At 43.2% G+C, this 13,737-nt stretch overlaps 1 protein-coding gene across 2 annotated transcripts; it reads right to left on the reverse strand.

Annotated features, from left to right (window-relative positions):
• Nucleotides 1-236: 236 nt before the first annotated feature.
• On the reverse strand, nucleotides 237-9,281 carry LOC140077373 (cytochrome P450 2G1-like). 2 transcript variants are annotated; one of them, XM_072124475.1, is made up of 9 exons: nucleotides 9,031-9,281; nucleotides 6,226-6,388; nucleotides 5,685-5,846; nucleotides 4,382-4,542; nucleotides 3,879-4,055; nucleotides 3,379-3,520; nucleotides 2,565-2,752; nucleotides 1,662-1,803; nucleotides 237-565 (listed from the first exon to the last, which is right to left on the reverse strand). In XM_072124475.1, exons 1-9 carry the CDS (start codon nucleotides 9,238-9,240, stop codon nucleotides 384-386), a joined length of 1,527 nt encoding a protein of 508 aa, XP_071980576.1. In that variant the 5' UTR covers nucleotides 9,241-9,281; the 3' UTR covers nucleotides 237-383. The 2 variants fall into 2 exon arrangements, with proteins under 2 accessions (XP_071980576.1, XP_071980577.1); XM_072124476.1 differs by having other exon boundaries at nucleotides 5,694-5,846; nucleotides 9,031-9,280.
• Nucleotides 9,282-13,737: the final 4,456 nt, after the last annotated feature.

The following is a 13,737-nucleotide window of genomic DNA, read 5'->3' on the forward strand; positions in this document are numbered from 1 at the left end:
CATGTGATGCTGGGCTAAGGCATCATGGGATTAATCACAAATAACACAGAGATATGTCCTATACTATTTATATGTATTGTACAATTAGGTAAGAGGTGCAAGGCTAGAAAAAGATAGAAGATCAAACCAAAAATATTGTCTATCCAATGGTTCCTCACTGGTCATAATCTGGTGGATTTCTTAGCGAGGAGTTGGGCTCATTCTAGGTTCTGCTACTGTCTGGAGTACATTGGAGTACATTGGTGCTTTCTTGTCAGGCATTAAAACTTTTAGATACTTTTAGAATAATATGTGACACTTATGTCTACAATCTATATAACAAATACAGAACTGGAATAAATCATATTGAATGTGTAATCAGCAACCAAATGTGTGACGTCCAGTCAGCGGGGAATAAAAGCCAATTTATAAGGTTTCGGAAAGTTCCCCAATCCAGATACATTTGGGGTTATATCAAGTTCTTCTACAGGTACGGGGGATTTCAAGTCAAAGTTTTGTAGGATCGTAACCAGGAACAGGAATAGCTCCATCCGTACCAACGACTCCCCAAGGCAAATCCTTTTTCCTAAAAAAAAGAAGTATAAGAATAAAAGACATTGGGGGACATTTATAAAACCGGATGCGTCATATTTACAGCTCACTTTGCACATAAATACTTGTACAAACAGCTTGCACATATATTTACGATGTGTTTGCATCGGTTTTGTGCTGCTTCTGCATCGTGTCCGCCACAACACAAAATTCGGCACCTATAGAGGGATTCTGGTGCCGATACGCACTGGGCACGACTATTTTGTCGACAGTATAACATAATCGTGGCACACGCCCATTAAACTGAGTGCACCAAAAAAAAACTTTATGTACTAAGCGCAATTGGTGCCTGCAGGGTTGGTCAGATTATTGAAGACTCATGGCCGAATTATAGGGGGGCTCACTAATGATAAATCTGGACCATCATATATTTGGCAACTGACTCAACTTGAGCCCTTAAAACAAGAATGTTCTGTGTATAATATATACTTTATATATACTCAACAGGGTTGAGTGGATTGCTCAAGATTTGGTTTGTGTGGCCGGGTACCCAATTATGAAGGTTACTGGAGGGGCGTGAGCCTGAATGCCCAAATTGAACTTCTGGCTGAAGTTCGGGTCCGGGGACCCAAACCCTTAACAATCGGTACTGGCCCAAACTTTGTAGCTCAGGTCAACTCAAAATAAGAATATTCTTTAAATATAGACTATTAACTGATCTGCTGCCTCAATAGACCTAAATGGAGCAGATATCATATAGGCAGAACATCTGGATACCCTGTGGTCTGTGGCAGAGTGGACCTGGAATGGATTTGATTCCTCTGCTTGACATGACACTAATAAATGGAATCTACCACTAACGGCAGCTAAGAAATTCTCTAGGACCCTGTTGAGGAAACAAGATAACCCACGATGGGCATGGAGGATATAGGTCTGTATGGCATCCTGCAACACATTTGCCCACAGATGTTACAGATTGTCCTATATCCTTTGTTGATCTCTTTGAGTCTGATTGTGGTTACAGACAGATCGTTAGAGAGACAGATAGATAGAGAGACAGGTAGATAGATAGATAGATAGATAGATAGATAGATAGATAGATAGATAGATAGAGTTGTGTATATACTTACCTGCCGCTAGGGGCATGAATGCGTCGTTCCTCTTGAATTCTCCTTTCTCATTCAGAAAGTTCTCTGGGTTAAATTCTGTCGGATACTTGAAGCAGTTGGGATCTTTTAGAACCGTTGTCAGCATTGGGTAGATATTGATATCCTGGAATTTACAGGAAATCTCATAGCGATTATACAGTTTGAGAATACACAGGGACAGGTATCATCAGGCAGGGTCTTACTCTTGCTTTTGGATGTCTTTTGCTCACCAGATTTATCATAGTGACCTGAGGGACGCACTTCATGAACAGGTGGATCAGCGGACAATAAGTCATCTTATGAACAGCGTGAGACATTGTTGTCTTTGGTAATTGATGTTTAAGTTCACAAGTAATTTAGACTGTTGTTGACTTTTGTTTTAATAGATTTTTTGAGAGGAGGAAATCAACATTGGATGCTTCTACTTTGAAAATGCTACAGTCACCATGACCCTCAATGGTTAAACAGCCAGGTTGAAAGCTTTTGTTGCCTGTGTGAATACCGCTGTATGTCTAGATGCAATGTCTTCCAGTACAATTACGCCTCGGTGCTGGAAGTTTTTACATTTTTCCCCAGAAGTCAAATATCCCTAACTTTTTGTATCCCTAACATATCTGAACATGGAATAAAAACACCACCGGGTCTTTTCTTCACAATGGACCTTTGAGCTGAGTTTTCAGTTTTTCAACAATTGAAAATTTAAGGAAAAAAAGCTTTAAATACCTTTGTTTTGTAAAAACCTGGGCATCAGAAGCTACAAGAAGAGCAGACCCTGCCAAAGGGGGCACACACCAGTATGACAGTGTGCTTGGTTTACAATCCTTCATCCTTTAACTATTGTGTTGCTATAATATTTCTTTATATATATATATATATATATTGTACCTTTGGTAAAGTGTAACCATTCAGTGTGACTTTTTTGGTTGTTCTCCGTGGCACTCCCATTGGGATCAGATCTGTGAATCTTTGCATTTCATGAATCATTGCTTCCATGTACGGCATGCGGTTCCTGTCTTGTAATGTTGGGGCGCGATTTCGGCCAATGATGTCATCAATCTCTTTGTGCACTTTAGCTGTGGTGTAAGAAAACAAATCAAGTTCAGCAAAAGTGACCTACCTTCCAATAGGATGTGGAACCTTCTTGAAAATAGTCAATGTGCAATGTGCAATGTTTGGCTATAGGAATGCGAGGTGACTCCCACTGCCACCAGGCCCCAGAATTTAATAGATTTCCCAGGATTAACATAATAATGACTGCTCCTTTTATAGGTTCTGGCACCCCAATGGATCATCTGGTCAATACAGACGATATCTGCTTTGCCGTTCAAATAAATGGAGATGAACTGCAATCCCAAGCATGGCCAAGATGCAACATACAGCGCTGTGTTTGGTAAGAAGTGAGTAGAAGGCAGAACATGTTGATCTCCAATATATAGGGGCCGTCTTTTTAAAGCTATACTAATTATGACCAGCTTGATTGATAGTGGGGGGGGGGGGGTGTCAACACCAGACACCACTGCCGATCAGCTGTTATACTCTATGGATGGAGTTATGGTCTTCCATCTCTGTCTGTAGTATATCATTGCAGATTGGTCGGGTTCCTCACCCCCACCAATCTTCTAGTATTCCAACGCTCGGTGACTAGTATTATAGGTATCTGAAAAATCTCTTTAAGAAAGTTATAAACTGCCCCACTTACCTAAGACATCTGGGTATTTCATGAGTATTAGCAGAGAATAGGTTGTAGTAGTACTTATGGTCTCCACCCCAGCAAAAAAGATCTGGAGGGTGCAGGAAAGTAAGTTCCTCATGTTAAATTCACTGTTTTGGTTAATTTTCTCCTGGAGAAAGATATAAAAAAGATCATTGAAACTATTTTCTGAACAGGGGACTGAAAGTTCTCCAACTTCTCCAAATTCTGGTTCCGGAGATCCAGTAGAAGTCACTGGAGCACAGAGCATAGCTCCATCCTCTGCACCATCATTGACTTACTTACTGCACCGACTTGGCTTAGAGTTTGGCTGAAACGTAAAAGTCCCACTGGCTTGGAGCAGATCATTCAGGGGTCTCGTGATCGGAGGAAAGGCAGAGGTCTAAAGATCTAATGTTCTCAGCTTGATAGATATGCAATGTTTTTTCTAAAAAAAAAATCTCTAGAAGAATTACTAATACTCTGTAATTACATTTTTACCAATTTACCTTTTCCATCTTAATTAGAAAGGCATCAATATAGTCTTGGGGATCATCAGGGTCCAAAGCCTTCTGGTTGATTTTCACCCTCGTATCGACATACTGACTAAGATCCCCCAGAAGTTTACTGATTTTCTGATGAGGTCCTGGGATAAAACCCATTAGCCATGGAAACATCTCATATATCTGAGAAAGAAACATACAAGGGGAAATAGATTTATTCATCTAGAAAAAATTATATGTGTTAAAAATCTGGCTTGGGGTCATGAAAGATTATTTTAAAAAACTGTCTAGTTTTCTTAAAAATAAAACGCACAGGATGTGCTCATTGAAGTATTGGAGAATGGAGATACATTGCAATACCCCCCCAACCTGCAGAGGCACAGTTTTTCAGAAAATAAATGCCCATGTCCCATTATGATCCCTATAGTTATCAATTGAGTGCCCACGCAAGAAAGAAAGACATCTGGTCAAATCTAAAGACAACCCCTAAAATATATGAAGTATATTACCTGTCCCCAAGGTGAGCTGATAGTCACAAATGTTTCATATATACAATTTAAAATTGTAGCTATCTCTTTGTCTTCATAGTTGCAGCGATGTCCAAACATGATGGAGAAGATGACGTTGTAAAAGGCTTTGCTGAGACTCTGCCGAGGATCGATGAATGTATCTAGAAAGTAGATTTAGAGCAAATCAACCACTAAAAAAAACATTAAAGGGAATCTACCACCAGGATGAAAGACTGTATACAAATGAGCCTGAGGGGCTCCATGCTCCATTAACACCAATGGAACCTGGAGCCCCTCAGGGTCATTTGCATACAGTCCTCCATCCTGGTGGTAGTTGCCCTTTAAAAAACCTACAATTACTCATCTCCTCTTCATCTTGATCAGGACGATGTCCGTCGCTAGTCTTGAGACGACAGAATCACCAAGAAAAGAAAGTTTTAATTAGCAGCACGGTGTGCGGGGACAAGATGTCCGGTGCTCTGGGCTGCTAATTATGCACATGACTGCACCTCCATTTCACATGCTGGGAGACGGAGGTGACATCACACTAGAGGCATGCATAATTAGTAGCCTGGAGCAGCAGACATCTTGTCCCCGCGCTCCATGCTCCTAATTATAACTTTCTTTTCTAGGTGAACTCGGTGTGTCAAGACTAACGATGGACAGCACCGGGATCAAGATATAGAGGAGTGGAGGTGAGTACTTATAGGTTTTTATGTTTTTTCAGTGGTTGATTTCATTTAAGATTTTTACAATAAATAAAAAGTATAGACTAGTTTTGTTACCTTCATACGGTTTGCCTACTATTTAAGTCAATGCATATATATGAGTATACACAAAAGTAGGAGACACAGTAAGTTACAGGCACTGTTAGGTTTTGTCCCTGGAGATCTGCGTAATCATACAAATCATCATGAAAAATTGATTTATATGCCATGATTGTAGCTGGACATGCGGCACTGGGGGAGTGTCCTCAAAACACTGCGTTCTTTGATTTCTTCATTCAAAGTGCTCTCCAGCCATTCCCCCTCCTCGGCTGTAATATCTAGCTAGGAGCCTGCTACAGCTCTCACACAGAAGTGCACTAACTGCAGCTACAACCCTGGAATATAAATCCATCCTCAATGTCCTGCTTCTAAATTGTATCGCAAACTGATATTTTATATGTTATATTGTAAGAGTTCCCGCCATTTGGTAGCCTTGTAGATCAGAGTAATCCCCCCCCCCTTCCCGGTAAGAAATGGGTCCTGAGCATAGGCCATCTACAGTTTATCTTTATCCTTTGTCCTGGAGTGGTTCTTACTATATTGACCTCCGGAATTCTTTAGAACTGCTACCAGGTGTTGGGTCTCCTCATGGATTCTATCTTCAAGGCTTCTTTTGCCAAAACCAAAATCTCGCAGGGTCGTGAGAGAAAAGCGTCTGAGGTCCCTCCACTTGTTCATATTTGCAGTAAAGACGAGGCCTATGGACAACATTTCAGTATGAATGTTACTCAGTGGTCTTATAAAATCTTTCCTCCCATTGACCACAGTATCTGATTTTGGGATCTCTCTATCATTCTCCAGGCAACAATGGAAGAAAAACCGGGCCACAATGGGGGAAGGAGACATTAAAAGAGTGATATCAGTTTAGGGGGCACAATAGGGGGCTGGTAATATGTGGGGTCAACGAAAAGGCTGTATAACATGAAGGATGCTAAGGAGGGCTTTTTACATTGTGAAGGTCAAAAGGGCAATAATATATTTTGGGGGAATATTCAGTGTGGGGGACCAAACCAAAAGAAAAAAACACCTTCTGAAAAACACCTGTAAAAGAAGCCTGAATGGACCGCTCCTACTTACCAGAGTCCTTGTAGAAGGCGTCCCAGGCCGGCATATCTCCTCTATTCAGGTAATCATCACCTTTGTCCAGATATATTTCGCTCACAAGCTTGTACCCACATACCACCACCACGGGGCGAGAGCCCAGATGCACCGTGAACACATCACCATATTTCTTTCGGAGCTGAAAAAAAGATTGGATGAACATTGAAGGGAACCTGTCATCAGGAAGGTCACTTTTACATGATGACAGGTTCCAATAGCCTCTGGCATGTTGATTTAAAGAGCCCCAGTGGTGCATGAGAATAATTCCAGTGCTTTTTAGGTGTTTCCTTAATTTTACCTGCTCTCTGCCAGCAGTGCGTGGTGACTCCCCAAAGGATTTTGGTATAAAAACCCCTTGTATAATGACTCCCCCAATGTGGTCTTTACCCCACTTTAAGGCAAAAATACTTGTTGCTCCACCTGCAGCCCCCACATTCAATAATTCTCTTCCCCTATACGCTAAAACTCTTGTACCCCAATAATAAATAACATTTATGGTGTGAATAGAGTTGTAGTCAGGATATTGAGAACTAACAGAATTGTGCCACGCGATCCGACTAGGCACTAACTTGCCCCTTTTGGTGCAAATTTTTTTCTGCGTTGTCACAGTGCAGACACAAAACTGGCTCAGACACTTCATAAATACATGTACACGCAGTTTGCACGTTTTTTTTGTAGTCAGACAGAAAACTGGTGCAAAGGCTTTAATAAATGTGGGCCATCGTGTGACTGGTTTGAAAGCGTTTTTCTTCATTGCCGGAAGTGCAAATGCTTTCAAACCAATCCAAAAGCCCGGTAACAATTGGGGGGTCATTTACTAAGGGCCCGATTCGCGGTTTCCCGACGTGTTACCCGAATATTTCCGATTTGCGCCGATTTCCCCTGAATAGCCCCGGGATTTTGGCGCACGCGATCGGATTGTGCCGCATCGGCGCTGGTATGCACGCAACGGAAATTGTGGGGCGTGGCCGAACGAAAACTCGATGGATTCGTAAAAAACCACAGCATTTTAAAAAAAATGCGCTTACCTTCACGGTGAACTTGAGGGCATTTCGGCGGGCCTCGGGGAACTTCAGCGCAGCAGCGGCACCCGGTGGACGTCGGAGGAACTGCCTTAGTGAATCCCGACCAGACCCGAATCCACCGTAGAGAACGCGCCGCTGGATCGCGAATGGACCGGGTAAGTAAATCTGCCCCAATGTGACATTAAAACACATGTGTTTCAGAAATGTGATAAAAGATGTATTGCAAACGCCACATGTGACCGCACCCTGACCGATCCGCATGCAGGTCCCACGGTAAATAGCGCTGTCTCTCTTGGACCTGTGTTGTATGTTTCCATCATGTCCTTCTAGTATTCAAAGTACTGAAGCCCATTTTTTCTGCTATAAGTAACAGAAGAATAATAGGTGGAACCCCCACACATGTAACAAAATGGGAAATGGTGGGAGGACGGAGACCTTCTATACAGTTTCCGTAATTCTCTTTTATAACAAAAGTGAAACTATTAACCGTGTTGTGATCTGACACTGTATGACCGGTCAGGATCTGACGTCTACGAGAACAAGGTCTATCCACACAGCATTTATAATGGTGAAATGTGTGATAAATCCACAGCGGAGGTGTATATTAAGAGGTTTCTGTAGCAACTTGCAGATGAGATGTGTAACGCGATGTGCTGTGGCAGTTGAGGTGTGTATTATAAGGTTCTGCAGCAGATGAAGTATGTACTATGACGTTCTGAAGCATCTGAGGTGTGTATAATGAGGTTCTGTAGCTGCTGAGGTGTGTATAATGAGGTTCTGTAGCTGCTGAGGTGTGTATAATGAGGTTCTGCAGCAGCGGATGTGCCTTGGGAAGTGGGACCCACAAAATTTGCCAGTCTGGGACCAGATATTCCTAGTGGTGGTCCTGCGCACCAGCATGTAAGTGTTCTGATACTGATGATTGATGTCCTTTAAGACATCTACTAGGTCCAGGAGGTTAACTTTCTGGCCCCTGCGATCCACGTATCGGATCACAGGCACACTCGTGCCCTTCTACATGGCGGCACCCCGTCCCGAGCGCACTCTGCTCTCTGTGTTTCTGCCCCTGTCCCGGCTGGCCAGCTCCCTAGGGCGCACTCGCAAATTTGAAGGGCCAGCGCGCCACTGATTGGCGCTGGCCACTTCTGGGATTCCTTAAAAGCCGGCTGCTCCCAGAAACCCCCTCCGGATCTTATAGCTCCTAGCCTTTGAGAAACCTTCCTATGTGCATTCCTTGTATTCTGACCTCCCGTTATGAACCCTGGACATGACCCTAACCTTGCTCCTTCGCTGACAGCCCTGACCTCCTGCAACGTCCCTGTTTCTGCACCCTTGCCGTCTGTCCTGACTATCTGCCTGTCCCCAACCTCGCGACTGTCTAGCTTTCCTGTGCCTCGACCTTGGCTGCCACCGCGGGCAAGTCGTACCTGTGGAACGTCCTGGTGGCACCACGCTGCAGCACGACCATCCTGCTTTGCGGCGGGCTCTGGTGAAGACCAGGTGCTACCAGGTGTCGGCTTGTGTCATCGCCCACGGTGGTCCAGGGGGGTTCACTAACCCTGAAGCCTGACAGTCACTAGAACTCGGTTGAAGGACTTCCAAACCGTCATGAGAATAGGGGTTTCTTTTACCAGAAAAGGACACGTTTAGAACAAGTTTTGTCTACAGTGTAAGTACCTTTTAGATCAAGTCTGTGGTTAGATTGATTTCAATCTATTACCTTGCATTAAATAAGGAAGAACTTGAAATCACTTACCTTCATCAGAGAATCTACTATATCTGCTCCTACATCCAGAGCATTACCCAACAATGGAAGAGGAGTGGGCCCCGGGGGGAGACTCCCCCTACTCCACAAAGTTTTTATGCTTGAAAATAAGATTATGCATGAAATAAAAAAAGCAAGAAAAAGAAGCAGATCTTGGGGTAAATCCATCACTGTCTTGTCTGCAGGCAACAGAGGCTCCATATACTGTACAGTCAACAATACGTTTACATATCCAAAATACTGGGAGGAAAAAAAGGGGCAGGAGTCTGGAAATGTAACTGTTTCGAATTATGCTTTGAGCTCATTGGCTGGCCTAACATTCACCCTTTGTTCTGTGTATGTTGTTGTACATTCTTGTGTCTACAGAATATTAGATAAAGAGATGAAAGAATTCCCTGTTGACATTTCAGAATGGACCTGGACTTCTAATATATAAAGCTGAATGTATGTGAGTGTATATGTCTGCCAAAGGCATCTGCAGCGTCGCGTTTACAGTCACCAAATTTTGCACAACCGCTCTCTGTGACCCAGGGACTCTGTGAAATTTTCACCTTGTGCTTTCCAAAATCTACTTATTACCCACCATATACAGGAGCCATTGTCTATTGCTGCTGTGGCAGTTAGAAGCTGAGCCTTGATTGGCTGCTGTTCTGCCACAGGTCATTAGTATGAGCTCTGAGCTTTGATTGGTTACTATAGTCAATGAGTATAAGACGCTTAAGTGTGAGGTAACATGGATAGGGGTACAGAGATAGGGGCAGATTTATCAGAAATATCTGAGGTAAAACTGTTCCAGTTACCCACGGAAACCAATCAGAGATCAGCTGTAATTTTTTAAACACCTTTGGGAAAATGAAACATGATCTCTGATTTGTTGATATGGGTAACTAGAGCAGTTCTGCTCTCAGACACTTTGGATAAATCTCCCCATAGACAAGGTGACAGTCGGAGACAGAGACAGTCACTGGAATGAGAATGTCTGAGACAGTCACTGGAATGAGAGTGTCAAAAACAGTCACTGAATGAGAGTGTCAGATAAAGTCACTGAAAGAGACTGCCAGAGACAGACAGTCACTGAAAGAGACTGCCAGAGACAGACAGTCACTGAAAAAGACTGCCAGAGACAGACAATCACTCAAAGAGACAGTCAGAGACGGTCAATCAAAGAGACAAAAACGGTCAGAGACAGTCTAAGACAATCTATAGATACATATAAAATATTTTTTGTTAACCCATTATATTTTGTTATAGCTAAGAGCAGTTAGTGGACCAGAAGTGGACCCTCCTCTAGCTCCATGAACTCCAACTCTTATAGGCTTTTATAGGTTTTCTACCACCACTTGTCGCATAGTTGGAATTTTCTCTGTAGACCCCTCCACTCCCGATCAATTTATCAATATAAGGCTGGGTTCACATCACATTTTGTTATATACGCTATGCATCGGGACAGCACCGGACCCTTACGCTTAGCTTATCAATTGAGAAATAGTGGCAGACGGAGGTCTAGTAGCTGCTTCTGACCAATATTCCTCCTGTATGTCAAAAAATGCAAGATTTATTGCCTCACCCCCACAGCCCCATGGAGTCCATACGTTGTTCAGCAGGAGGGGCACACCATTGATGTCCCTGTCCATATTAGAACAATGACATCACTGGGGAACAATCCGTTCATAGGCAGCAGCCAATGTACACTCCTCCACGGCACTCAGGGGGGGGGGTGTTTCTCGGTTGACATATCCCATGTATCCTGACGTGTCCTTACAACGTATGCCCAAAAATATGGTGTGAACCCAGCCTAATTATTTTCTAGTCTCTACCATCACGTGGGCAGTGGCAGGTTCTTTGCTCCAGAACAGGACCAACCATCTCGTTAGCCTAATTAGCATTTTGTGTACTTAGAGTACCATGAAGCTATGCTAATCCCTTCTTTCAGATGTCAGATTGGCGGTCTTGACTCGTGACTAGTTATAAGTAGACCTGAACCAGCAATGATTGGGTATGTGCCCTAAACTAAAGCAACATGTTTGGGTTCCTGTTCCGGATCAGGTGAGGCAATCCTCTGGAAATTGATGGCATTATGGAAGTTTCCACAGAACAGTCCAAAAGAAAATACCTTTACTCTATTCAAGTAAAAACCTAAAGTTGGTGGTACTTGGTGGTCACAGAATCAAAGACACATAGTTTGGCTGTGCAGTCTCTGACAGGAGTATAGTGTAATAGTACACCACTAATAATTCCGGTTGTTGGGCTTGTTGGTTGTTTATCTGAGGGGCTCACAGCTTGGCAGTTACACATCTATCATAGGCACACAACTTTACAGTTAAAATTTTTACTGCAACCATTGTAGCCCCTTGCACCCTTGCTTTGTAATTTACAGTTTTCTGAGTTTTTAAGTTACACTTTCTCCAAGATACCATAATATGTTGTGACTTCACCATACTACAAACCTTGTTAGACAGCAGCACTTCCCCCCTCCCACTGTTTGAGATTACATCATACAGAAGGAGCAGAGGAGACAGTGTAACAGCCTGTAAAGCTATTGTAAGCTGTATAGCATTAAGGGGCTCTGGTAATGCCCCCCGAGCCCTTCTGGCTCATTAGCATAATTTAAAAAAAAGTTGATTTTAGAAAGAAGGAGGCCATGAATTACACATATAAGAAGATAACCATGTTAATAGACAATCAAAGTATAATGTGAGGAGAAACATCCAACACCCAACATGCCCAAAGGATCCTGAGAATTGTAGCTTCACAACAACTCCTGTACAGGATTATTACTGCCCCTTGTATAAGAATCTTGGTAATATCTTATGTAATTGTCGGCCTTTGCCAAAAAAACATTATGAAATATCTGTGCTGATGTTGACGTCCTGCCATCTGCGCTTATCAAAAGAAGCTGCTCTGAAAAACATGGATATATTCCAAGTAGGACAAAGGGAGACATATAATGAGTTACTATGGAGAATGTAGGTCTAGAAACATATAGACAAATCCTGCAGATGTAAAACATCTTCATTGCCGTTTCCCCTCAAAGATGGTGATGGATGGTCAACAGCAGATTGTCCAACTCTACACAAACAGATCCAATCATCAACAATGGATCTGTAGATGTCTGAGAAATCGGTGATCTGACGTAAAAGTGATCTGTATTACAACCAGTATACTGTATGTTCATATGGATTCAAATGTCAGGGAAGAAACTAGAACTTGTCACCAGGAGCCATTTTTCAAAGTTGACCATTTTCTCTCCTAGTCAGTGTATCGTGTCCCACAGGTGTGGTAAGTGAGGAGCAGTTTCCCACCCTCGGGAAATGGCACCGTGTCCTCTCCGTCCTCCTCTCGCTGACTGCGTCAGGAACGAGGGTAAAGGGAGGAGGGAGATGAGCTTTTTTTATTTGAAACCGGCTGATGATGGAACAGTATGGAGAAAGACAGGAAAATATCTAATAAGACGTGAAGGTCTGTGCTTGAAACCTCTGGGGCCATAATATGTCTGTTCCCTATATAAGGAGACCATCACTAGAGGCAAAAGATTATAGTTGATGGCCTAGTAGAGATTTTTCTACTACCACCAGGCTCCTGAAGTGAAACAAGTAATGTCCTGGGCTGTCGAAGACCTCATGTGGTCAACCTATGCATTGCAGATCACCAGGAAGTCCTAGAACAATGAAACCTCTGTTATCATCTGGGAACGTGATGGATTACAATTAGAGATGAGCGAGCACTAAAATGCTCGGGTACTCGTTATTCGAGACGAACTTTTCCCGATGCTCGAGTGCTCGTCTCGAATAACGAGCCCCATTGAAGTCAATGGGAGACTCGAGCATTTTTCAAGGGGACCAAGGCTCTGCACAGGGAAGCTTGGCCAAACACCTGCGAACCTCAGAAAAGGATGGAAACACCACGGAAATGGACAGGAAACAGCAGGGGCAGCATGCATGGATGCCTCTGAGGCTGCTTAATCGCACCATTATGCCAAAATTATGGGCAACAGCATGGCCATGACAGAGTGACCGAATGAAGCTAGATAGCATCTAAAACATCCAATAATTGACCCTGACACTATAGGGGACGGCATGCAGAGGCAGCGGCAGCAGCGGCAGGCTAGAGAGTGGCATGGCGACATACCCTAAATGGACTCAAACCAATGGGTGGCAGAGAGGAACCAAAGAAGGTGAGCAAGAAGCACTCAAATAATATCGGTACATGATAAAAGTTTGCCAGTATATTTTGTGGATTACACAGCAGGGTGGCGACAAAGTTAACATGGAAGCCATGAAAACAACCCAAAATTCTGCCTGACACAGCTCGTTTGATAAGGGGACCATGTATGGAGGCAGTGAACTAGTAGTAGATTAAAGGTGCTGCAGTTAAAACTATGTTAGTTGGATCCTGGCATGGAGCTGGCGCTCCGCTGCCAGGCGAGCTTTCGCCAATCCAAGCCCCTGTCTCTAGGCTACTCCCCAAACAGCACTTCTAAGAACCTTTTGTATAAGATCAAGTGTAGTAGCGTTCTTATAAGTTTAGGATATGGCGGGTGAGGGGAATGTAAACAGATGCGCAAGAAGCGCTGAAATAATATCGGTAAATGATAAAAGTTTGCCAGTATATTTTGTGGATAACACAGCAGGGTGGCGACAAAGTTAACAAGTTTGATGTGGAATGCCCTGTAATAGCTCTTGGGCGGTGTGCCTTTTA

The sequence above is a fragment of the Engystomops pustulosus genome, chromosome 9, assembly GCF_040894005.1.
Source record: "Engystomops pustulosus chromosome 9, aEngPut4.maternal, whole genome shotgun sequence".
NCBI classification, from domain to species: Eukaryota; Metazoa; Chordata; class Amphibia; order Anura; family Leptodactylidae; genus Engystomops; species Engystomops pustulosus.